Here is a 27,675-nt window from a genome sequence, read left to right on the forward strand (position 1 = left end):
TAGAACACAGGGTTGTAAATTTATTTAGCAAATCCAAAACTTAAGCTCTTACAAGACCGACTGAATGACTATTACAAACGACAGACTGAATGACTATTACAAATTACTGACTGAGTAAAAATAACAAATGATTGGACATACTTAACACAATAAAAATCATACTAATTTATCACACAGTTAAAGAAAATACATGAAAAGGCACGATTTTTTTTTTATTAACAAAAATGTAAATATTTCAGGAACGGCGACACTTTTACCTGACAATTTTTTGTTTATCAGGGAGCGATATACGGAAAACTATGAAATTGTGAAATCGTGACGTCTCAGCATTCTTGATTTTTCGGTCCAAAAAGTACTTTTTTACAGAATTGAAATCGGTTCAGCTGTTTGGTCAGGCATCGCCGTCATACGGAAAACATTTCATTTTTATATATATAGATTAATAGATGTATGTACATACATACATAAAATGTGGAGTTACATCAAAAAGATGTTTTTATTATTGTACTCTTTTTTACTCACTTTTTAGAAAGAGGTGCGTATGTTGTCTCGAATCCGATTTGCTATGGAGGGATAAGCTTTGGTGATTTATTTTGGAACGAATTTCGTCATCCCTTGTCAAGTTTGGTTTGCAGACAAACCGGTTCGGCGTTGTGCCATCTTCAGTGTCATTTTTCGTTCTGAAGATGGCACAACGCCGAAACCGGTTTGTCTGCAAACCAAACTTGACAAGGGATGACGGAAATTCGTTCCAAAATAAATCATCTTACCACCCTGTCGGAAAAATCAACCAACACCAATACACAAATAAGCTTTGTTCTTCGCCTCCTCCTGACGGCTTTCAAAATCGAATTCATTTGCGTTCAAATCTTCCACCCTGTAGTAAATGCAAATATTGTGCAGTGCTCAAACAATGTTTATAATTTCACTGGCTTTGAGCAGTGAGTAATGCAGTTCAAGATGAATTTTTTTATGATTATTCACTATGGGACTCGTTCTCCTCTTCAAGCACTCCATTCCACCTCCACTCAAATTAAGAACTAACGAAATTTTATTTTTAAATTGCAATGATGTTAGATCCCAATAAACACCAAAAAAATATTTCTCCAACCTTGGAGAAATTCATAGTTCTCAAGTTGATATCCAACATCATTCTCTAACTCATCTCTAACCGACGCGCAGATACGTAAAAAGTGATACAGAAACGAATTTTTAATTATCAAGTGAAAAACGAAAGCTGTATAAAGAGGAAAATTACAACAAAAAGTAAAAAATCTTCAAAGTATCCTCAAATAATCTTGAAAGAAAATAAAAGGCGAAGTGAAACAAGTGGCAAAATTACTGTCGGACTGTAAACTGTGAAGTGAATTATTGTAATTCGATATTGATTAACTGCATAATACAAAAGGAGTAATAAAATGAAAAATTAATATTTAAATTCATCTATGTATGTACATATGTCGTTTCTATCAAAAAGGTATAAGGTATTTTACTATTTCCATGATATGTTTGAGAAAAAACTGAACGCACCGTATGGAATAATACATCTGACTGGTACAAATCTCACAATACGAACAAAACTAACTTACTTCAGAACAAAGACCTTTCAAAACCAAAATCCATCTATGTACCTTTCAGATCCTACCACACATAACATTGAACTAATTATTGAATTTTTAAGAATTGCACAACTGAATTTCTTAATATGAATAATAAAAAAAAAAATAATGATAATAATAATAATAATAATAATAATAAAAAAAATATCAACTAGGAAGTTAGCTTAAGGCCTTTGTAGCCATAGCTCTAAGTTCTTAACTTGTAATTTTAATTATAAGTTATAGCTGTTAATAAATAAATAAATAAATATTTTACTATTTCAATTTCAGTATTTCAATGATATTTTGGGACCAATTGGAGAATGACATTGGAGTTCAAGTTGAGACCTATTTAGCATTTTCTCAACTTGAGAAACAGTCTTTTTTTCATACAAAGAAAAATGCCCTTTTTATCGAGAACGCTATGATCGTGAACTTGAGGTACCTTAGTTCTCAACTTAGCCTCAAGTTGAGCTCAACCCTAAATGTTTGTTGGGATATATTTAGGGCGGTATTATCACTTGCGAAGCGAATGATTTTGGCGAAGCGAACGGTTTGCCGAAGCGAATTAAGGGTCAGAGAAGGCATTAAAAGTGTTCTCGATGGAAAGAACTTCCACAAGCTGGTAAAAAAGAACACTCTTAATGCATATTTAAGTTGCGTCCGCCAAACCATTCGCTTCGTCAAACCGTTCGCTTCGCCAAATTCATTCGCTTCGCAAGTGATAATACCGCCCTTAGTTATTTTAAAATATTTACAAAATTTAACTTCATAAGCTGCTATAGCTTGGTGGCAAATATTTCTTTTGTTTTGTTTCGATTTCACACATTCCTATACAACCAGCTGGTTTCGAAGATGTTTTCGCTCTTCTTTCGATTCGATCGTAACTCCAGAATACCAAATTACGATTGTTGCGGAGCGGAATGAGGGAACGTAATCGAAATGCAGAATAGGGCTGATTGTGTTTATTAAAGCAAATGCTACAAAGAAAATTCTAAAAAATGAACGACAATTTTTAGCCATATGAAACTTTATTATACTTGAATTGAACGAGCTTCAAAACTGCATACGGCTCATTCCACGGTGACGGGTGAGACATTTCAACTTACATTTTTTAAATCCTTATGAAATTAGTGAAGCAAAAAAGGAATTTTTTACACCTAATTCCTCACAAAAATAAGTTCATCCCCCGCCTTTCCATGTAAACTGAAATTCCCTACAAAAAATGGTCCATTCTCCGATTCCCACGCAAACTGCAATTCCCCGCAAATCGGGGAATTCCCCACGAGTTGGCTCCCTGATCTGAACATACACAACGTTGTTGCGTTGTTCACACACACTATCAACAACAACATCGCTGCAGCGCCACGATGCAGCGAACAAAGGTGGCGCCGTCATTGGTACCGCTACTTTGGTTTTGCCGATTTTGACAGTTGTGGTAACTTGTAAATAAACCTTTGTTTACAAATCAGCGAAAGAGAAATTTTAATTATAAGTGAAAAATCAGTTTAAATTGTGTTAATTTTCAATTTGCGAGTGATTTTTGCGTTGAGGACTGCGTAAAAATTAATACAACGAAGTGCTGTGTGTTAAATTGCGACAGCCGTCAAGATGCAAGAAGCGTAGATGCAAGTGTAGCGCTGGGACGAATCGCTGCATTTTGTGTACATAGGGCACGGCAAAGCCGTTGCCGAAATGTTTCTCTATTATTATATTACCAGCATTTCCTCACAATGATTTTGTTTCTGCTCCACGCAGCCTCCATTAGCAAGTTAACTAATCAATCCCGCAGATGCTGCTGCAGTATTCTGCAGCAGCCTTAATTGCAAAGCAAAGGAGTGCACTAAAATGTTCACTGTTCTCTAATAGATTAGGTTAAAAATGCTATATTTTCACATTTAGCAAAATTAAAACACGTTTTTCGCTGTAAAGTGAACTGCTTTGGCAATTTCAACTCGCTCTTCTTTTCACTCCATTCTTTGTTTACTTGTGGCACACAAATGTCAACGCCCAGGACGGCGCTATCTTGTATTCTATCATTCTTGCTGCAGCGCTGTAGGCAGTGTTGCCAGGTGAATTAAGTGAGAAATCGTCAGTTTGGTTCTCAAAAATTGTCATTTGCATGTAAAAACCGTCAACATATAAAAAATTTAAATAAACAGAACCAGGAAGCACTTTTGGGTTTTTTCTGATTGATATACGTAAAAAATAAAAAGTTAAACGTCTTTACGAATTTTTAAAATTTACATACTTTTAACAAAAATATTTTTAATTGCAATAAAATCGCATTTTCTTCTTCATTTTTAGATCATTAATGCCCGGCAGCACCAATCAATTTTAAATTTATCAGCTTGTTAAAATTTAAAATGACCCTTTTGTTCGGAAAATTAAACATTTTAAATTTTAACAGTCTGATAAATTTAAAATTGATTAGTGAAACTTTGGATAAGTCATGTAACATTTGTTTTTGTCACAAAGTTTTTATCTAGTATATATTTCTAGAAAAATCACACGAATGGGTTTCATTATTTTTGTTGTTTGAAGAAGAACATTGCCGTTGGTGTAAATTTTTTTGAATGACTAAATATACGAGCGTTTTTTTTTTACTGGTTTGATTTCTTGAGTGATTTTATATGAATTTTTCGATTTTCTTGAGAACTGTATACTTAGCTTTATTAAGGTACAATTGTCAATGCTATATTTAATTTTTGAAACTTTTATGTATATCGCTGTTTGGTTAAAACTCAAACCAAGGTCAACCATTTCCTTTTAAAAAGTCCCGTGTGAACAAACTTCCCTCAAGAGTTGAGTTTTCTTGCAAAGCAGCATCTTCTGGCTCGACAGCTGAGGTAAAGAGAACATCAAATATTTGCAAACTGCAACTTTACCATGTGCATTAAAAACTGTTCATACTTACAAGTTTCGCTAAATAACTTATTCATAATTTCCTTCGCTCAATGAAATATGTATCAGTACACAACGCAAAAACCACGAATTTCACCCGAAAACCTACACAAAAATGATGAAACAAAGAAGAAAACTACTTACCCAATAAACACCAAAAAAATATTTCTCCAACCTTGGAGAAATTCAAAGTTCTCAAGTTGATATCCAACATCATTCTCCAACTCATCTCTAACCGACGCGCAGATACGTAAAAAGTGATAGAGAAACGAATATTTAATTATCAAGTGAAAAACTAAAGCTATATAAAGAGGAAAATTACCAACAAAAAGTAAATAATCTTCAAAACATCCTCAAATAATCTTGAAAGAAAATAAAACGCCAAGTGAATCAAGTGGCAAAATTACTGTCGGACTGTGTACTGTGAAGTGAATTATTGTAATACGATTTTGCTGAACTACATAATACAAAAGGAGTAATAAAATTAAAAATTAATATTTAAATTCATCTATGTATGTCGTTTCAATCAAAAAGGTATAAGGTATTTTACTATTTCAATTTCAGTATTTCAATGATATGTTTGAGACCAATTGGAGAATTAAATTGGACTTCAAGTTGAGAACTAGCATTTTCTCACCTTGAGAAACAGTCCTTTTTTTCATATAAAGAAAAATGCCCTTTTTGTTGAGAACGCTATGATCCTCCACTTGAGATACTGTTGAGAAACAACGTTGGAGATTTGAGAAATACCTTAGTTCTCAACTTAACCTCAAGTTGAGCTCAAACCTAAATGTTTATTGGGTATCGACAACTACTGTTAGTGCTACCAGATGATATAATTTGGATACACAATTGTGTATTATCAGAAATGGTAGTGTTTACACTGCAATTTTTAGTTGTCTGTGTAACTATCTTCAAAGTTGAGAACCAACCAAACTTGCACATAAAGAAAAATCGCCAATGGGGCAAAAAAATCGTCAAATCGTCATGGCCGTAAAAGATCTTCAAAATGACGACCAAATCGGCAACCTGGCAACACTGGCTGTATCTATCGGATGTTCCATTAATTCGTTTTCGTCCGTTTTTGTTTCATATCGAGCAAGCATTGCTACGTTCGTGCGAATGTAGGCAGCGGAAGATCTGCAAAACAAAAATATTGCTTTTGGCTCTGTACACACATCCATATATATGTAAATCTTACATAGTTTATTTTGACGTTTTTTTCTCTAATGAGACAAATATGGTTCTATATGTATTACATATATGTAATACTCCTATATTGGCAGTAAGAGCTAGTACCATGATAAAAACATTACAAGGTAAATTCATTCTCTCGATTCGTCGGCCATGATTTTTTTCTGACGTTTGCCAACATTTTAAAATCATATAAAATTGAAAATAAAAAAATTAAATTGTTCACAATTGTTGTTTGAGATTGAAAATGAGAATGTGTATGTGAGTTTGAGTTTTGATTTTAAAATTATATTGTTGGCAAACGTCAGACTGCCCCTCAATGGTTTTACCTTGTTATGTTTTTATCATGGCTAGTACCGTCCGAAAACACTACAGTACAGATATATCAATAAACACGTACGAAAGAAAAGGAACACATACGTTTATAAATAAACATGTACACAACACATATACAAAAACGGCACTCAAGTACACAATTCATTGACAAAAACGGTACTAGACTGTCTCGCTTTGATTTCGGAATGCTTACACATTGTGAAGTTAGCTTACTGCCAATATAGAAGTATTACATATATGATGTATTAAAAAATCTACATATATGCGCAAATCTAAAAAACAGGTAACCTTTGTGTTTAGCTTTATTTTCACTGTTGTAAACTAAATCCAGCTGATTGCTTTTGGATACAATTCATTGACATATACTTGAAGCCTCAAAAAAAATGTGGAGCAATTTGCTGCATAACTTTTGAATTATGGGTGTTTAAATTAAAAAAAAAAATTATGAAAACAAGTGAATTTTTTATGTAATTTTTAAGAGGCGCACAATTAATTATGTCATATCTTTTGAAGCACACCATATTCCGATTTGAAATTAAATGGGCATTTAGCACTTATGTGTACACTTCATATGTAGTAGGTAATGAAAATGTGCCTTAAAAAATGACGAAATGGTAAGTAACCCAAAGTCATTTCACAATTTTCAAAATTTTTGGTTTATCGCGTATAGGTTTTGAAGCATTTAATTCTAAGAACTTCTTAAGTATGTGTTGTATTCTACAAACAATAACGAATAATTTGATACCTTAGCAAGAGGTGTGCTTTCAGAAAAAACAACTTTTAAAGATAAAATATTCTGCGATCTTGAGCGTAATTTTTATACCAAAAACTCCTTAATTGAAGGCACATTTGGAAAATACGTCGATATAAATCTTTCTATAACTGCTAGTTCTTATAAAATTACATATACCTGTACAATGCTTCAAAAAAATTGTCTCTAGAAGTGTGTAAAAACCCTGATTTACTATATTTAATGATGCTCCTTCTTTTAGTCAGAATATTTCGAGTGGTATCAAACAAATTTTTTTCGACAAATGTTCTGATAGTTGCTCTTACTTAATTGGAGCCTTCCAAAATCAATGGCGTCCTCAGTTTTACACTATTGGCTCCAGTTTTCGAGATAGCGGTACTTGAAACTTTGCTTAAATTTTAATTATTTTATAAAAAAGTCCCTGAGTTTTGAAGATATTTTACTAAAATTTTGCACATAACCGGTTTTTAATATTACCTTAACTATTCCATACAATCATCGAAATCGGTTGACTAAAGCATCTAGCTCACTTACAACTGATTGATCAGAGACGTTGTTTTGCGTTATAACTCCTCCAATTAAACAGGTTAAAATTTAGTATGGGTTCAATTTAACATATAGCACGCATACAATTTATTATTCAGATATGAAGTTCGAGTTATAGTGCAAAAACACATATCTGAGTAATCAGTTGCATTGGAGCTATATGTTGATGTGAACCTATTTCGATAATTTTAAGAAATAATTAAGGTAATATTAAAAAACTGTTATTTACCAAATTTTAGTAAAATAACTTCAAGACTGAGGGAGTTATTTATAAAATAGTTAAAATTTAATCATATTTTCAAGTACCGTTATCTCGAAAACCGGAGCCAATCTGGTAATTAAGTGAGTTCAACTTTCAAAATCTTTGCTCAAAGTTTACAACTTGAACAGCGTAATTTGCACCCCGCTTATTCTTTTGTTTTATATTTCATGTTTATTCCTCGGCTAACTTTTGAAGCACTTGACGAAAATGAATTACACTTATATTAATCGATTTATTAAGATATTACGAGTAAAATGATATATAAAACATAGGTGTGCTCACAAATTTAAAAATTAAATTTTTTTTTTTTTGAAAGTGTACCTATTTTTTAGATTTGTCCATATATATATTTATGGATAAACGTATAGAGACAATTCATATATCAGATTAAAGTGATCGATCTGAAACTTTGAACAAACATTTCAGATTTAAGAATCATTTGATATAAAAGTATGTACATATTAGCGCGGAAAGGTTTTTCAAGCTTTACATTGAGAAATTATGATAAAAAGTAAAACTGTAAAAGTAAAAGTAAACAACAATAATTTTGAACAATTTCATTTCTTTATTTCCAATTTTGTATAATTTTAAATTGCTGGAAAACTTAAAAAAATCCTGATGGAGGAACTGAGGGAACGGAAAATTATTTTAAACTCTCGATAAATGTGCGTTTCAGAGAATCTGATTATGTATTTCAGTTTTCTCTTGCGCGTTAGAGAAAGGCGAGAACTCTCGCCAGACTCAAAAATTATGATTAGTGCCACAAGAGATTATTTTGCGAGATTTAGCCAATTGGGTATTTGAACCTCAGCCTGGTGTAATTAATCAAAACCACTTGAAGGATCGATCAATTTCCTATCCACAAAATAAGCACTGTACGATAGTTAATATGTTGTCCGAAGAAGAAAATTAAGAACCAACAAAATTGCCAGATATATGCAAAATAAGCTTTTTCAAGCATTTGGCTTAGATTGACACCTCTGCTTATATTTTCTTATTTTTCAATTAAGATTTTTTGGATCATCCTGTTGTTCATGTGTCCTGGAATGATGCGGTAGCTTATTGCAACTGGGCAGGAAAACGGTTGCCCACAGAAGCAGAGTGGGAGGTTGCATGTCGAGGGGGAAAGAAACGCAAACTCTTTCCTTGGGGAAATAAATTATCACCACGCGGCAAACATTGGTATGTCAAAAATTGTACTATTATTTGATTTCCACGGGAATTTATGATATAGGTTGAATATTTGGCAAGGCGAATTCCCAGATGATAACACTGCGGCCGATGGCTATGGCATAACCTGTCCTGTCAGCGAATTCCGTCAAAACGACTATGATATTTATAACATTGTGGGAAATGTTTGGGAATGGACACAAGACAGCTGGCAAAAAGATGAGGTTGGTCCGAATGCTCAGCGTGTAAAGAAAGGTGGTTCCTACTTATGTCATGAATCCTATTGCTTTCGATATCGGTGTGCTGCTCGTTCCCAAAACACTGCAGATAGTTCATCCGGAAACTTGGGCTTCCGTTGCGCAAAGAATGCTTAAATATCAACTTTGGTCTACACCGGAATGAATATGTATTATATGCACAAATAAAATAACTTTGCAAGGTATATACAAATTAAATAATATTTTGTTTTGCTATTTCGGGGTTGAATTGGCTATTGTACTTTTGTACAATTCGTGTAGCGGGAGCTTCTTTTGTATTCAATTCTTGCGTACTATTCTTTGGTGTTAGAAGTGCTTCTTGACGTGCCCGTTCAGTAGCCTCTCGCTGTAGTCGTTCCTTTCGAAGTTTTTCTATTTTTTCGCGCTTAAGCCGTTGCCGTTCCTCCGAATCACTTTCACTTTCTGTGCTAAGGCACCGCTTATCCTTTTTAGCTTCGTCTTTTTTATGTTTGTGTTTACGTTTCTTATGCTTCTTTTCTTTGCGAAACTTCCGTTTTTCCTCTTTTTGATAATTTTTTTTTATTTTCTTCCCACTTAGGAGAGGGTACGTTGATGGTTCATTTTTTTCTAACGAAAATTTGGATATAGTAGGCCTTTCAGTCTTCAACTGGTCGCTGGGTAATAATGCATTAATAAGTGTCAGAGGGTCTTGAGATTCTTTGTTTTTTTAAATCCTTTTCGAGGGTATTGACTTCGCCGACTTTTTCTCTTTGTGGTGCCACCTCGTACCAGCTTCGCAATTTTAACGACTCATTTGTGTCTTGTCCTAAATATGTTAGGTAGCCAATTTGCTTTTCATATTTCTCTCGCTCTTCCTTTTTTTCTTCTTCTAATGCTTTATTTGTAGTTTTAATATGTGATCTATAATCAGCGAATAAATTTACGTGTTGCGGATCAGCGCTGATATCATCTTTAGTAGATAATCCCAAGCTTTCTTGAATGTTACTATTGCGACGCTCTGGCAAACCAGACTTCTTCCTTAGAAAGTTTATTCGCGCTTCACTTTCCTAAAAACAATTAAAAATATTCCATTTAAGTCATGTATAAATTTAAGTAATGTATAATTAAAAAAATGGCTCGATTATTATGGATGGCATTGCGTCGCTGCTAGAGGCAATTGAGAATACTCGAATGCTGCTGGAAAGCGTTAATTAACCCAAAAAAACTAGCAACTCTCTCTCGTTCTAACTCTCTACTTTTCTTTGGCCCTCCTGCTAATTTCTGCTAGTAATATTTTTACTCTAAGAACTAGCAGCTGTCAAAATGAATAAACAAAAAATCGCGCCAAATATTTTCAATTTGCAAATACACCGATCAGCTTTTTAATTGCTGTTGTTGTTGTAGCGGCTACAACAATTCCCCCAGATCGGTTAATAGCTGTCGATGTCGTCAAGTTCCACTAACGGCAGCCCTAAGAAGAGTGCAGCCTCTATAGGGTCGGTCCGCAGGAACAAAGGCGTTAGGGTTGTTGGGTCTTCCGGGCATACGAAGAGATGCTTCGAGTCATGAGGTGTCTCTCCGCATGCCGGACACTCATTCGGCACATCCGCGTTTAGTCTGCTCACGTATGAGTTTAACCTGCTGCAATAGCCAGAGCGAAGTTGGGCTATTGTGGTTTTTGTCTCCCGAGGCAGATGCAGCTCCGTCTCGTCTATGTCCGGTGGTTGTGCGCCTAGAACGGCATTCACAGGTAAATCGATACTGACTCCCAGTGAATGCCGTTCAGGGCCTGTCGATATGCTGACGGGTCCAGAGGTTGTTTAATGAACCTCTGGACTTCGTCCGTCAGTTCGTTGAGATGCCTCCTGACGTGCCTGGGCGAGGGCTCTTCTTCAAGCAGCTGCCCATTCGGGGGACCACGTCTATGACTCCCGACAAGGAACTGCTTGCTTGTTATGCTCCTTGACGGAGCAATTCCGCCTCGTCGTGTAAGTGGTGTTCAAGCGACATCAAAAGGCATACAGTCGCTGTCCGTAGTGCGGTGTTCTGAGTTGTCTGCATCCATTGCGTCCTAATAGTCCCCGGCGACCACACTGGTGCTGCGTAATTTAAAACCGGCCAGCCTATTGCCTTGTATGTTGCCAGCAACGTTTCCTTATCTTTGCCCCAAGTACTTCCGGCTAGCGACTTGAGGACCGTGTTGCGGCTCTGTACTTTGTTGACAATAGCGGTTGCGTGCGCAGAGAAGGAGAGCAGACGGTCGAAGGTTACTCCGAGTATTTTGGGGTTATTCACCGTCGGAATTGGTGTATCATCGACGGGAATTCCCAGCGGTAGCTTGACCTCCTTTGTCCAGGTGGTGAACAAGGTCGCAGAGGATTTCGTAGGGGAGAGGGTTAGGCTCCTTGCACTGAAGAAGCGAGAAAGCTTGCAGGGACACCCGTTTACTTTCGAACACAAGTCATCAATTCCATTCCCAGTCGCCATGATCGAGCAATCGTCGGCGCAGGAGACAATCGAGACTCCCTCTTGGGTTTGAGGGAGCGTTTATCTGGAGACCGTATCACGCTATTCACATCAATCGTTTGGAGAGTGCAAAAAATATTCCTACGCTTTGCTCTGCACACTACATTTTTCTGAACCGCTTCCACCTTACGAGTCGCGTTGCCAATTGATTAGTTTATTAACATTAAACAATAGACGCTCACTACTGTCCGTGTCATTTCTTCTTGACATTGTCTTGGGTAAAGTCGACTGCTCGTCCCTTCTTGGGTTGATAGATTTCACCGTGCCGAGTAGAAACCTTCGTCGCTTTGATACTTTTCGTATTGGTTTAAATAAAACAGTTTACAATGCAAATGCCCCCATTGTCAGGGCTTTGACTGAGTACAACTGTTTCTCAAAATTTTTGGATCTTAACTTGTCGGAATCAAAATCAATTATCTATACTAAATTGAAAAAACTATTTATTGTGCAAAAATTTAGATTAGCCATTAATGTATTTACTCTTAGTTCATTTAACGCTTCAAATTGTACCAAAAATTTAACTACATAGCTTGTAATTTTTCATGTCTGTACCACTTACAACTTTAGACATTAAATAAATAAATGAAATAAACAGTAGCGGGGAAAGCAACCCCCCCTTGGAACCACCTGTTTAATTTTTCTAAGTTTGCTCGATTTGTCTCTAAACATTACCGACGAATGTCGACCTCAGATAATTCGCCGACCATCTTTTGAGCCTCTGTGGGAGAGAGGAAGCCTCTATATCTTCTAGTAGCGTGGAACACTTTTGACAGGTCCAACGCTACTACATAGAATAGTTCTCTCACAGGGACGGTTACGGTTAAGGCCACGAGTTATCTGAATGTTTATGGCGTTAAGTGCTGTTGTTGTACTGTGCATTTTACGGAAACCATGCTGATGCTGCGCTGGGGTCAGGTGGTTTGTGAAATACGGAGCAGCAAGGTCTCTAGTGTCTTCGCTACCGGGGAAAGGAGTGTTATCGATCGATAAGATTCTTCTTTGTTGGGTGGTTTCCCCGGGTTGAGCGGTGGGACCACTCTCCCCACCTTCCAGATGTCTGGGATGATGAGAGGGGCCATAGACATATTGAGGACCTCCGTAAGGTACGCTACTCCCGTGGGACCCAAATTTTCCAGCATCAGCATGCATATTCTGTCGGGACCCATGGCCACCTGAACTTCACCGCACAGGTTGTTGGCAGGTTGTGCAGCCCTGGTCACTCGACGCTTGGCTTTGTCCATCGGAGGATGCAGTATGAACTGCCGGCTAAAATAGCTTGCGCATCGCTCCGGGTCCGACGAAGCATGGCCGCCGAAAGAAATTTCGACCCTGTCGTCGTCCTTCGTTGGATTGGACAGTGACCTCACGGTCGATCAAAGCTTACTCACACCAGAGGTGAAGTTAAGGGTCTTCAGATGCTCTTCCCACTTCCTCCGCTTATGTACGTTCACTTGTTGCCGAATCTCCGCGTTGAGATCCCTGATATGAGGATTTCCGGGATCGGCCAGTAGGAGGCCGTCACGCTCATCGGCTAGAACAGCCGCTTCAGTAGGGAAATTTGGACGTGGCTCCGTTATGCATCCGAAGCGAGCTGCAGCAGCAGTGACAACCCTGAGAAACTTACGTTCACCAAGGTGGACGTCGGTTGGTGTGGGGAGCGCACCGAAGGTGCTCTCAGTAAATTCCGCGTAGCCTTTCTAATCAGCTTTAGAAAAGTTGATATAGGTCAGGTATTTCGCGGAGGCAAATTCGGTTGGTTTATCTATCAAGATGACTATGGGCAGATGGTCTGATGCCAAAGTCAGCATAGCTCGCCATGATACGCTGTTTATCAGACCAGCGCTGACTATTGTTGTCTGGTGAGCTGCAGCACCTGCCCATAATCCTGGTGGGTGCGCCGTCGTTCATTGAGCAGAATGTCGAATGTCGAATCGTCTATCTGCTCAGCTAAGTCTGCTCCCCTACGATCGTTTGACAGGCTTGAATGCCAAAGATCGTGATGCGTATTGAAGTCACCTACTACCATACGGTTTTCACCTCTGAGGAGCGCACCTATGTCAGGGGGTATCCTGTCGAGCAGCAAGGACAGGGGGTTTTTATAAATTAAATATTTCGAGCTCAAAATCGCCTGACCGGATAGCAATGCCCTGAAATTCTAGGGTGGTATCCCTGCGGCCGATGTCTGCTTCAATAAGACGATACTGCACCCTGTGGGGCGTGATGAACGCTAAGCCACTACCATTATCTCGCTCGCGATCTCGACGGTGCAACTTCGTCTCTTGGACCGCAGCTATCAATATACCATGCCTTCCCATGAAGACGGTTATCTCCTCGATCTTACTCTGAAGTCTGTTACAGTTTAATTGAAGGAGCTTCATGTGGTTCGGGAGACGTGTAGTTATGCGGAGTGTGAGGGATGTGTGTGGCCTTACCGCCATTGGCTGTGTGCGCTGCTGTGGAGGTTGCCGCCCTGTGGTGGTAGTGGGAGGCGTAGCAGTTGGGGTTTGCGATCGGGCAGCGCGACATGGGCCCTCGAAGTTCCTCGTCCAATCTCGCGTGGTGCGCAGACCTGAACATGCCCTAAAGTGGCACCAGCCAAGGCAGGTGTTGCACTGGACTGATGTCACAATACGGAATATCCTGGTCTGACAAACCGTGCACATTGTAGGAGGAACTAGAAGTTGTTGGCGGCGGCGTGTGGGTTGTGGTGCGGTTGTGGTATGGCCTATTGTGTTGTTATGTTGTGGTGCTGTGGTGTCTGTGTTGAGCTGCTCAGGTGGACTGGGGTCAGCCGTGAAGGCTGCTCTGTTTGAGCAGCAGGGGGCCACAAAATATGTGGTCCATTGCCGATATCTCCGTAGTAGAAATGGGCACGGGCCTAATTTTTCAGGCACGAGTGCAAAATCAACTTTCAAAAACACGCACGAGCCCGCACGTTGAGAATTTTAGTGGAGCCCGGCCCGACTCGGCCCGGCACGACGGGACACCTCCCAGCCCGGAAATAAAGGGCCAACTTTTATTGTGTGTATACATATGTACATATTTTTAATTTTGTGTTAATGTATGTATATTTACTTAAGCGAATCAATTTTTTCCATCAAAGATTTTTATAAAATATTTTCTGAGAAGTAGAAAAAGTGGAAGGTATTTTGGGTAACAAAACTACTAAGTATCTTATTTTTTCTATCGGTTTCCAAATATTTTTTTTTTTTGCTTTTCTCTTATCAAAAGAGTTTTATATGTACTATTTTTTTTTTGCATAAAAACAATCGCTTTTCTAAATTTGTAGTATTAGCAACGGGCTTTTTCGTGCCTATTCGTGCTTTTATGAAATTTTACTGAACGCCCATGCACGCACGAGTTCGTGCTGACAGCAAATATTCCGGCCCGTACCCGCGGGCTTACGCAGGGGCCCGCCGGGCCCCTGCCAAAAGCCTGGCCCGTGCCCATCTCTAGTCGGAATTAGCTCATTGTTTTCTGCTTTTCGCATAAAACGCCTGACCGACAATATCATTCTAAGATATTTGATCTTATCAAAGAAGGTAAGGCCATTCGTGATTTTTTTTGGGAATGTCTTGGCACAGAGCCGCGTCAACTAAAGTAAAGATTGGTCCTGCAAAATTTGAGGGATACATAACCTCATTGTCTGAAAACTTCTGAACATTGGCCCTTATTATGAGTTGCATTCGATTTTCGATCTTCGCTGGTTATCGAAGATCGTAAGTGAAATTCGTATTATGAGCTATGCAACCGTGTCGAAATTTTCGTTGAGTATTGAATTTTCTGTCGAACAGAATTTTGCTTTCGATGGTTTAGCGAAGTGTTGGAAAATTGTGAAAAATGTATGATTTTGCATTTGTTTTCTTACTTTTTGGCGGGTAGACTAATTATAAAAAAGTTTTATCAATTTCATGCAGTTTTAACGTCGTGAATACAAACACAAGCTTGAAATGCTGCTTTTACTTGTGAAGACTATTAATCAAATAAGAGACTTACTCATCGATAGGGGATCTACTATACGCTTGCTCTGGATACCTAGTCACATAGGGATCTACGGCAACGAAGCGGCTGATGGCGCACCGAAATCCGTTCCTACTCTACCGGTAACAAAAGATGGAACTTGCGAGAAGAAAGACATGTGTGCAGCAATCAAGCGATACCTCCACGCAAAAGCGAAGAGCGAATGGCTTCAGTATAACCATCACCACTACACACCCATCAACAGAGACCTAAAAAATATACGATACCCTACCGACATCCCAAAATCGCAGATTAAGAACTACTCCCGTTTGCGCCTTGGCCATACCCAGGACACTCACCAACATCTCCTGGCCATTGATCCACCTCCATCCTGTGCACTCTGTGGAGATACGCTCTCTCTAAAACACATATTTCAAGACTGTTATAACCTAGTTGAAATCAGAAGCCAATATCTTAAAAGAACTTCTTAAAACGCCTACGAAAGAAAATATAAATTATATAAACAATTTTATAAAGCATATTCGTGTCCGTATATAGAAATAATTATTTTATTAAAGCTGATCTTCGATTGACAATTTTACTTCTTTAAGTGATACACAAAGAGTTTATTATTTAGAGCTGATAGTCCTGGCAGCTAATGCTCGTTCAATAATATTAACGTATTAATTTATTTATTTTGTTAATAAATAATAATAATAATACTTGTGAAAGAAAATCCCAATACTCAGTTGGCACAATCTCTGAGAACAAATCATAGAGCTGTGGATAGTTTTAAAATATTTTAAATAGATTTGGCTCACGAACGCCTCTTTAGACAGTCGGAAGTTTTTGGTAAATCTATAGTCAAATTTCTTAAATAAATTTTATGTCAAAATATATTGTAAAGGCTATACTTAAACTCACTTAAACATTTACTACTCCTGGCCAGTTCTCTAAACTCTCATCCTCTGACGAGTCGTTGAACCCCAGAACTTCGTTGTACTAATTTTTACCACGTTTTTATAAACTTGCTTTCTTTTTTATTTCATTTTAATTTGCACAAATTTACATAAATATGTATAAGCACACTATTTAGTTTGCTCGATTTGTAAAAAAAGCTTCTCAGCGGTGAAAAATATACTATTGTGAACAACATAAACGAGCGAAGTTCACAATAGCGCTATTCTTACTACGACTTACGAAATGAAAATTCGTTCGATGAGCACTTTCGACCACAGTCGAAGATGGAATGTAACTCATAGTAGGGGCCATTATTTTCGGTCACTTTACTTGTAGCAGCGTCGTTTGCAACCGCAACTAGCGGTTCTTCAATTTCCGTTACCTTGCGGTTATCGGATACAGTTTCGTCTTCAATCGTCTTGCCTTCACTATCACTACAGTTGACTCGTCTGGACGCAAATAGAAAACACAAAAGAGAAAAAATTGCTTTCAAGACTTATCCGATTATCAACTCTTCCCGATATAAATTGGGCTTTAAAGAAGATAAATTTTTTACTATCGTTAGGATTGCATGTGGCGGGATTTGAACACGCGGTCTCGGTGTTTTAAGTCAACACTTCAATCTCTACGTGTAAACATAATAGATTGGCGCTTACAAAATATGTTAGCGCCTGGCCGAGCTTCTCCTCCGATTTGTTGCGTGCGCCTTGATGTTGTGCCACAAAGGGCGTTTTTATGAGGTGTTTTTCATGGCAGAAATACGCTCGGAGGTTTCTAACCACTTTTTCAGATATTTCTTTTTTTTTTTATTTTGGTATCGATATTTGCGATATCGAGTCTTTTTATTCCGATATTAATGGGTACCCGATATTATTCCAGCGATACTTTAAATGAGTACCATATCGATACTTTCGGTTCGATATCGTGTCCCTACTCACGACGAAAAAGGGAATGTATATAGTAGAGCTGTCAAACTATCGATAGTCAAGTCCATCGATGTTTTACCATAGTCTTAAGGGTAACTATCGATACTATCGATAGTACCGACCCATTTCATATGTTTTTCTAAATCCATTTATTTTTCGTTATCTTAATTTTATAAATTTGTTTATTTTAGCGGCTCACGGTTGCATTTTAATATCGAGAAATATTGCTAGAAATTCATTCGCCGTGTAAACAGTCAAAAAGCGATTTCAGAAATTTTCCCTGCAATTCGCCTTTCGGAAATAAAAAAAAATCTTTCGAGAGACACTTTACATGCAACTGCTTTCTGCAATTTCCCAATTTGACAGTCTTTTGAAATATACTGCATTGCCCGGTATGACACGCTCTTAAGACGGCAATGTAACCTCCATTTCCACGCTTAAAATAAAAAATGGCGCATTTAGAAATAATGCCACGAACCAACTAAACAGATCACCCAGCACGGTAACCGCGTATTTATAATTGCATTAGAGAAAAAATAATAATTGATGATAATGTCATTGACGTCACTGCAAGAAAAAAATACTTTTTTATCGCACACCGTCCTGGGTGATCTTTATTCGTTCGTTCATGAAATAATGCTGCCAATTTTTGTTCTCTTTGAACCAATACGTGCAAATATCTAAAGCGGTAGGAAAGAGAATACGCTATCAATGAGACGATAGTGGCGATAGTACTATAACTATCGATAGTTATTTCATGTTATCAGACTATCGATAGTATCGTCGATAGCTTGACAGCTCTAGTATATAGCTCTGATCCAGTACTCCATGAACTTACAGGATTTTACACGAACTTGCAGGAAGTTGCCGGAAAAATGTTCCCGTACTCCAAAATCCTATAAATGAGAGCGACTTTTGGAGAGTTGTGTAGAGAATGAAGTTGCAATATTTCCCCGAACTTTTTCTTCTGGTAAAATCATGAAAAGTGTCAAGCAATCACTGGTTGACCTTTTTACAGGAAATTTTTTTTTTTTTTTTCCCCGTACTTTTTGTTATTACTCACTTTTTACTCTCACTTCGGAGAGTAATTTGGGAAATCCTTAGCTATTTGTACAACGATTTAGGGGTGGGGGTGGAGGGAGCGTGGCTCCCAAACCTTCCCTAAACGAAAGAGGATGGACGCCGCTTTAGGAAAAGTCACCCCTCACCCCCTCCGTCCCAATGGGAGCTGTTTGAAAACAGCGAAAATTTGGATTTTTTCCAAAACGATTATAACCCTCACTACTCCTTTCTCTGTTGCCCAAGAAGAGGGGCTGAACACACCTTTTACAGAAAGCACCTTTCTGCGTAGGCGGCCTTCGGCCGCGCTTAGGGATTATAACCCTCACTAAGTAGAATTCTCCTTTCTGTGTTGCCGAAGAAAAGAGGCTGAACAACTTTTGCAGAAAACAACTTTCTGCGTAGGCGGCCTTCGGCCGCGCTTAGGAATTATAACCCTAAGTAGAATTCTCCTTTCTGTTTTGCTAAAGAAGAGAGGCTGAACACCTTTTGCGGAGATATTTCGTGAATATTTTTTTTTTGACAGCTTAGCTCGGAAACTTGCAAAAAATACCATATTTCCAACCGACATTATTAATAAATTAGTGCACAGATATAGTAAATTATATTTTTTTAATAAATCGTGGACTGTTGTCTACAAGTGTGTGTAAAAGGTTTTTGATTCGATTCACGCGTTTGGGCACAGCAACCCAAAATCGTTGTACAAATTCATAAAGAGTGCCCAGTAATTTTGCTGTTTGACAGTTTTACAGGAAAAGTATTGGATCAGGGCTTATGTATGTATGAATAAGCATATTTACATTTTTTTGTCTATCTGGATTACTGTATACTGTGGTGTAAACGGCCTTTCAACTAATCGCTTCGGGTGGGGTTTAGTAGCGCTCACAACTATTTCGGGCTATTCCGTCCAAAGTCCGAGACACTCAAGGGTCTACGCATTATTTTAACACTCACTTTTGTAAATTTCGGTGACTAATTTAATTACAAATAGGGTTTGAAATATGCCCTTTTTTGTAAAATCCGGAAATTAGCGTACATTTATCTCTCCTATTCTCCTTAAAGCAGCCACTTCACCAATACATTTTTGTATTCCCCTTCACTTTATACTTTACTCGATTAGTTATAACTGGCTTTATGACTTTAACCCATTTGCGCTCTTTGTACTATGTAAACGACACCAATTCAACCCACGTCTAAAAGTTTATTATTATTATTAGAACGAAATTGCTTTAATAAGTTTGCACATACTGGTATTAATTTCACTTCAGATAGAATAAAAGACAAATAGGTATAACTGGGGACTCCGGATTTGGACCCTTACAAATCGACTTATCACATTAGAAGTGGTCCATATGAAAAGCTGCGAGTTTTTCTTAAATTATTGCACTTTGCCTTAAAATATCCGCTATTATAAAGTGTAAAACGAGTAAATTAATCAAATTACTAACAATGGGTATAAGGATTTGTTATTTGATGGATTTATACAGGTATTTCGTTAGCTGTCGTTGAAAGCCGGTTTTTCTGTTCGAAAAGCTTGAGAACAGCCGTACCGATTTTTCGAACTTTTGGACACCTATTTCCGACTTTCCAAGCATGGTTATAGACTAAAAATAATTTGGATATGTCATCGGTGCGTGGCAGCTCCCATACAAACTGAATTTTTCATACTGCATATGAAGAGGAGTTTGCTGTAGAATAATAGAACTTGGTATGGAGATAGTTTATGAAATCAATCCTATACTCAGTAGAAAAGTGGCGGTTATTGGAAAAGGGGGTGTGGTCCTCCTTTACATAGTGAAACTTGTATAATGCATATTTCTTCCGGGATTTATAGATCATACAAGTGGAACTATCGTACAGAACAGCTCTAGAGGTATTTGTGGAAGGATTGGAATTATTTGTGGAGATTTATGTTAGTAATACTTTACTGTAAGAGAAAAAAGTGAGAAGTAGTAGTTGAAAATAGTCTTGCAATTACGTAAAATGATAAAATGTTCAAAATCTGGCCTCTGTGACATGATGATTCAGAATTTTTGTAAAAACGTCAGGTAGTTTCTGAATTAATTTTCTAGAGCTGTATATATATATTTATTTCTTAAGGAAATTTCGATTATATTTTGTTACTATAACAGGGCGGTAGCAAGTTCTGAAGGTTATTATTAAGTCTTTGACATATATTGTGGAAAAATCATTGGAAGCTCATAGGATCATCTTGGAAATAGAGTAGTCAAATCGCTGTTATCAAAAAATGTTAGGTTTTTATATTCGTAGCAAGAAATGGTGGTGGGTTATGAATCTCCGCATATATGCTTGATATGAGTATATCTAACCGGTGGATTCGACATGTTTTGTTTGTTAGAGGACACATTGTTCGAAAAAGCCACCCATCTGGTTCTATTGCAGCAGATCCAAACCCAAGGCATAACTTACATAACAAAGGCAAGTTGCCAGCAGCAAAACTGAGTTTTGTGTCATGAGGTAATAATATGACAATGTACAGGATGCAAAAAAACGTTATGCTTTGTCAAATAATGTTTTAAAAACTAACACGCATAAGTGCCCGCTGTACTAAAAAACGTACACTCCCAAAAGTTAACTTTTAAACTTTTTTCGTTAATTTTACTTCCTAAGTTTGTATAAAATGCCTTTTATGGTCACATAAATAAAATTAGATATAATAAGAGTTTAACCGTTTTTGTTTGGACGTAAATGGGTTAATATTAACCAATTAATCACAATTCATTAAATAATAACACCTTCAAAATCAAGCGTGACTTTGGTTGCATATGCAAATTAAATGGCGGAGTTCAGCTGTCAAACTCCAAAATATGCAAAAGAATGAGAGACAAAAGAAGATAGGATATAACCCAGTAAGCATTAAAAATATGCAAAGGTGTTCTCTGCAAAAGGTGTTCAGCTCCCTTTCTTCGCAAAACAGAAAGGAGTATTCTACTGCCTGAGGGTTATAATCCCTAAGTGCGGCCGAAGGCCGCCTACGCCTAAAGGCGTTCTCTGAAAAAGATGTTCAGCCCCCCTTCTTTGGCTACAGAGAAAGAATTCTACTGCCTGAGGGTTATAATCCCTAAGTGCGGCCGAAGCCCGCCTGCGCAGAAAGGTGTTCTCTACAAAAGGTTGTTGTTGTTGTTGTAGCGGCTACAACAACCCCGCCCAGATCGGTTGGTATCTCAGTCGTTGTCGTCAAGTTCCACTAACGGCAACCCTAGGAAGCGTGCAGCTTCTGCGGGGTTTGCCCATAAGGACAAGGTCGTTAGGGATGTCGGGTTTGCCGGGCATGCGAAGAGATGTTTCGAGTCATGTGGGGTCTCTCCGCATGCCGGACATTCATTAGGCACATCCTCATTCAGCCTACTCAGGTAAGAGTTTAACCTGCTGCAGTAGCCGGAGCGAAGTTGTGCAAGTGTGGTGCGCGTCTCCCGAGGCATATGAAGCTCCGTCTCGTCAATGTCCGGGGGTGGTGTGCCTAGAACGGCATTCACAGGTCTAGAGTCTACATAACTCGAGACTGAGTCCCTGTGAATGCCGTTCAAGGCCTGTCTGTAGGCTGTCGGGTCCAGAGGTTGCTTAATGAACCTCTGGACTTCGTCCGTTAGTTCATATAGATGCCTCCTGACGTGCCTAGGCGAGGGCTCCTCTGCAAGCAGCTGTCTGCACGGGTGGCCACTTCTGTGGGTCCCGATCAGGAACTGCTTGCAGAGCATTATATTGTGCTCCTTCACCGGGAGCATTTGCGCCTCGCCGTGCAGGTGGTGTTCAGGCGTCATCAGGAGGCATCCCGTCGCTGTCCTCAGTGCGGTGTTTTGTGCGGTCTGTAGCTTCGTCCACTGCGTCCTACTAGTCCCAGGCGACCACACTGGCGCTGCGTAGTTCAGAACCGGCCGGCCTATTGCCTTGTATGTTGCCAGCAACGTTTCTTTGTCTTTGCCCCAAGTACTGCCGGCTAGCGACTTGAGGACCTTGTTGCGGCTCTGTACTTTATTGACAATAGCGGTTGAGTGCGCAGAGAAGGAGAGCAGGCTGTCGAAAGTTACTCCGAGTATTTTGGGGTTATTCACCGTCGGAATTGGTGTGTCATCGACGTGAATCCCCAGCGGTAGCCTGACCTCCTTCGTCCAGGTTGTGAACAGGGTCGCGGAGGATTTCATAGGGGAGAGGGCTAGACACTTTGCAGTGAAGAAGCGAGAAAGTTCGGAGAGATAGCCGTTTACTTTCGAACACAGGTCATCAATTCCATTCCCAGTCGCCATAATCGAGCAATCGTCGGCATAGGAGACAATCGAGACTCCCTCTGGTGGTTGAGGGAGCTTTGAAATATAAAAGTTAAACAGTAGCGGGGAAAGGACACCACCCTGAGGAACCCCCTGTTTTATTTTTCGCTGCTTACTCGTTTTGTCTCTGAACATTACCGACGAATGTCGACCACTTAGATAATTTGCCGACCACCGTTTGAGCCTCTGTGGGAGAGAGGAGGCCTCTATATCTTCTAGTAGCGTGGAATGGCAAACGGTGTCAAACGCCTTTGACAGGTCCAACGCTACTAGAATCGTTCTCTCACAGGGACGGTTACGGTTAAGGCCACGAGTTATCTGAGTGTTTATGGCGTTAAGTGCTGTTGTTGTGCTGTGCACTTTACGGAAACCATGCTGATGCTTCGCTGGGGTCAGGTGATTTGTGAAGTACGGGAGTAGCAAGGCCTCGAGTGTCTTCGCTACCGGGGAAAGGAGTGTAATCGGACGATACGAATCTCCTTTGTTTGCAGGTTTCCCCGGTTTGAGCAGTGGGACCACTCTCCCCACCTTCCAGATGTCTGGGATGATGAGAGTGGCCATTGACAAATTGAGGACCTCCGTTAGGTACGCTACCCCCGCAGGACCCAAATTTTTCAGCATCAGCATGCATATACCGTCGGGACCCATGGCTTTGGAGGCTTTCGCCTTCCCGATGGCCACCTGAACTTCACCGCAAGTGAAAGCAAGGGGGGCACAATTTGTTGGCAGTTTGTGCAGCCTTCTGGTCACTCGACGCTTGGCTTTGTCCACCGGAGGATGCAGTATGAACTGCCGGCTAAAATAGCTCGCGCATCGCTCCGGGTCCGACGAAGCATGGTCGCCGAAGGAAATTTCGACTCTGTCGTCGTGCTTCGTCGGATTAGACAATGACCTCACGGTTGACCATAGCTTGCTCACACCAGAGGTGAAGTTGCAAGTCTTCAGATGCTCCTCCCACTTCTTCCGCTTATGTACGTTTACAAGTTGCCGAATCTCCGCGTTGAGATCCCTGATACGGGGATCTCCGGGATCGGCCTGACGAAGGCTGTCACGCTCATTTGCTAAAACAGCCGCTTCGGCAGGGAAGTTTGGACGTGGGTCCGATATGCACCCTGCCGGTATGAAGCGGGCTGCAGCAGCAGTGATAGCCCTGCGGAACTTACGTTCACCGAGGTGGACGTCGGTTGGTGTGGGGAGCGACGTGAAGGTGTTTTCAGTAAACTCCGCGTAACCTTTCCAGTCAGCTTTAGAAAAGTTGACATAGGTCCGGTGTTTGGCGGAGGCAAAGTCGGTTGGTTTATCAATCGAGATGACTATGGGTAGATGGTCTGATGCTAGAGTCAGCATAGGTCGCCACGTTATGCTGTTTATCAGACCAGCGCTGACTATTGTGATGTCTGGCGAGCTACTGCAGTTACCCATAATCCTGGTGGGTGCGTCGTCGTTCATTGTGCAGAATGTCGAATCGTCTATCTGCTCAGCCAAGTCTGTTCCCCTACGATCGTTTGACAGGCTTGAGTGCCAAAGATCGTGGTGCGCATTAAAGTCACCTACTACCATACGGTTTTCACCTCTGAGGAGCGCACCTATATCAGGGTGATATCCTGCCGGGCAGCAGGTGACAGGGGGTATGTATATATTAAATATTTCGAGCTCGACATCGCCTGACCGGATAGCGATGCCCTGACATTCTAGGGTGGTATCCCTGCGGTCGATGTCTGCTTCGATAAGACGATACTGCACGGTGTGGTGCGTGATGAACGCTAAGCCACCACCATTATCTCGCTCGCGATCTCGACGGTGCACGTTGTACCCGGCACAATTCAACAAAGTTGAATTGCTGTGCAACTTCGTCTCTTGGACCGCAGCTATTAATATACCATGCCGACACATAAAGGCGGTTATCTCCTCAATCTTGCTCTGTAGCCCGTTACAGTTGAATTGGAGGAGCTTCATGTGGTTCGGGAGACGTGTTGTGATGTGGGGTGTGAGTGAAGTGTAAGTTCTTGCCGCCGTTGGCTGTGTGTGCTGCTGGGGTGATTGCCTCCCTGTGGTGGTATTGGGGGGCGTCGCAATTGATGCCAGCGACCGGGCAGCGCAACACGGGCCCTCGAAGTTCCCCGTCCAATCTCGCGTGGTGCGCAGACCTGAACATGCCCTAAAGTGGCACCAGCCAAGGCAGGTGTTGCACTTGACTGATGTCACATTACGGAATATTCTGGTCTGACATACCGTGCAGATTGTAGGGGGAACCAAGAGTTGTTGGCGGCGGCGTGTGGGTGGTGGTGCGGTTGTGTGTGTTATGTGGTCTGTGGTGGCTGTGGTATGTTGTTGTGTTGTGGCGACTGTGTGTGGTTGCTGTGTGAGTGTGTGGGGCTGCACGGGCGGACTGTGGGTTGCCGTGGAGGCTGCTCTATGTGAGCAACAGGGGGCCACGTACGACGTGGTCCACTGTCTGTGTGTCCGTAGTCCCGAGCAGACCCTGAGGTGACTCCACCCCTCGCAGGCATTACACTTGACTGAGGTGGAGTTGTGGTGTAAACGTCTTCGGCATACACAGCAGGTGTATATTTCTGGCCCAGGGTTTGACTCGATGCCAGCCCTGAGTAGGAGAATGCGTAGTGAATGTTGCCCTATGGACGGACAACTTCTGAGATACTTCGCCGACCTAAACGGGGTTAGATCGCCGAAACAACAGCCCTTGGTCGGGTGAAACCCGAGTCATTCCGGTACGTAGAACCGGCTGTCGTGGGAATGCTCTACAAAAGGTGTTCAGTCCCCCTTCTTTGGCAACACAGAAAGGAGAACTCTACTGCCTGAGGGTTATAATCCCTAAGTGTTGCCGAAGGCCGCCTACGCGGAAGGCATTCTACGCAAAAATACATTTGTTAAAAAGAACATTTTTTTTATAAAAACTTGTTTTTTCTATTCTTAATTAACTTTTTTATTCTTAATTCAAAATCGCCCGATACCTAATTTGGCACCTTTTGCAGAGAACACCTTTGTATATTTTTAATTGCTTATATCCTATCTTCTTTTTTTCTCATTCTTTTGCATATTTTTGGGAGTTTGACAGCTGAACTCCGCCATTTAATTTGCATATGCAACCAAAGTCAGACGCGTGATTTTGACGGTGTTTTTATTTATTGAATTGTGATTAATTGATTTATATTACAAGTCATAAAGCAAGTTATAACTAAACGAGTGAAGTATAAAGCAGTGTACGAAAATAAACTATATTGTACGTTACTATTTCGTTTCGTTTATTACTTTAACAGTTCGGTACAATACGAAACAAAACGGCTGAGTTCACTTTGGCGATAGTACACTACAGTAGTTTAGTAGTTACAGACGAAACAACAAACGAAATGAATCGTGCAGGGAAAATATTTTTATGTATGTACATATATGCAATAAACAAATACAAAACGAATGGCTGCAATGAATAAAAAAAATAAAAATGTTTTTTAATTGAATTGGATATGAAAATTTACAGAAAAAATTATTTTTCACGTAATTGAAACGTTTGCATACATATAAAACGTACCCTATGGTACAATTGTCACAAACGAAAAGCAAACGTTTCTCGTTGGGGAAAATGACAGTGAATCTTACAATTTGTTTCTGACTATTTACAAAACTGTACAAAACCACAAATGATATGATGATCGATGAGCAAATGGGAATTGTTTTGTACAGTTTATCTTCGTACCCTGGTATAAAGTGAAGGGGAATACAAAAATGTATTGGTGAAGTGGATGCTTTAAGGAGAATAGGAGTGATAAATGTACGCTAATTTCGGAATTTTACAAAAAAGGACATATTTCAAACCCAATTTGTAAATAAATTAGTGACCAAAATTTACAAAAGTGAGCGTTAAAATAATGCGTAGACCTATAAGTGTGTGGAATTTTTTTTGGATCGGGCCACCCCTTTGGACGGAATAGCCCGAAATGTTGTTGTTGTTGTAGCGGCTACAACAACCCCGCCCAGGACGGTTGGTGTCTCAGTCGTTGTCGTCAAGTTCCACTAACGGCAACCCTAGGAAGCGTGCAGCTTCTGTGGGGTTTGTCCACAGGGACAAGGCCGTTAGGGTTGTCGGGTTTTCCGGGCATGCGAAGAGGTGTTTCGAGTCATGTGTGGTCTCTCCGCATGTCCGACACTCATTCGGCACATCCTCATTCAACCTACTCAGGTAGGAGTTTGGGAACATCAGGAAGCAGCCCGAAATAGTTGTGAGCGCTACTAAACCCCACCCTTTTTATTATTTATTCAAAATCAGCCGATATCTAATTTGGCATAATTTCTTTTATTAAAAAATCCCAGCCTGTGGGAGGAGCCCAATGGGGGGTACGCCTTTTTAGAAAGCGGGGACTGTCCCCTTTCCAGTGGGGGCGCCGCCCCCGCTCCCTCCGCCGCCCCCGCTCCCTCCGCCGCCCAACCCAAAACCAATGTGAGCGCTACTAAACATTTCCCATCGCTTCGAATGAAGTTGGTCGGCTGCCTGCTTTCGTTCAACTTCTGATTCAACTAATCCCCTTCGAAAGCTGAATCATGTAAATTCCCAATTAGTATTAACTACCTTCACAACTCCCTTCATTGCCCGTAACAGCCCTCAAGTTACCATCCATAATTGCCCCAAAACATACCGCCAATTGCAATTTATCCTTTCTCTTTTGTTCCTCTTCCTTAGCTGCCGCTTCGTCCCGCCGAACACGGGCGATATTGTCCTTCGTTCGTACGTGCCATCTTGAAGAAATAATTTAATTCCTTGAGAAATATAAAAACAAAAATTTTGTACATATTTACCTTTTCTTCGGAAGAATGTTCATTTTCTTCGCCGAAATCGCTACTGCATAGAGGTTTCGGAAAAGCATCGATACATCGCAAATATCGATGTTTTGGTACGATGCATGGAACAGTGCTGCCGCTGTCACTTCAATTGAAGTTTTCACTTCACTTTACCCATGATACAATAA

General features: G+C 40.1%; 2 protein-coding genes across 2 annotated transcripts in view; one reads left to right on the plus strand and one right to left on the minus strand.

Moving 5' to 3' along the window:
* Nucleotides 1-9,216, plus strand: part of LOC118750757 (formylglycine-generating enzyme-like) — a 60,682-nt gene extending 51,466 nt beyond the window's left edge. Inside the window, exons 2-3 of the mRNA XM_036485490.1 lie at nt 8,602-8,773; nt 8,826-9,216. Coding sequence (XP_036341383.1) covers nt 8,602-8,773; nt 8,826-9,135 — 482 coding nt within the window. The 3' untranslated portion in view covers nt 9,136-9,216. The remainder of the gene's footprint in view (nt 1-8,601; nt 8,774-8,825) is intronic.
* Nucleotides 8,629-27,614, minus strand: LOC118750758 (leukocyte receptor cluster member 1-like). The gene is given in 4 exon segments (XM_036485491.1): nt 8,629-9,706; nt 9,708-10,046; nt 27,346-27,445; nt 27,506-27,614. Coding segments are annotated over 4 exon segments (1,002 nt in total). The 5' UTR covers nt 27,574-27,614; the 3' UTR covers nt 8,629-9,211.
* Nucleotides 27,615-27,675: the final 61 nt, after the last annotated feature.

Source organism: Rhagoletis pomonella, unplaced genomic scaffold, assembly GCF_013731165.1.
Source record: "Rhagoletis pomonella isolate Grant_MI unplaced genomic scaffold, Rhpom_1.0 Rhpom_scaffold_00387, whole genome shotgun sequence".
NCBI lineage: Eukaryota > Metazoa > Arthropoda > Insecta > Diptera > Tephritidae > Rhagoletis > Rhagoletis pomonella.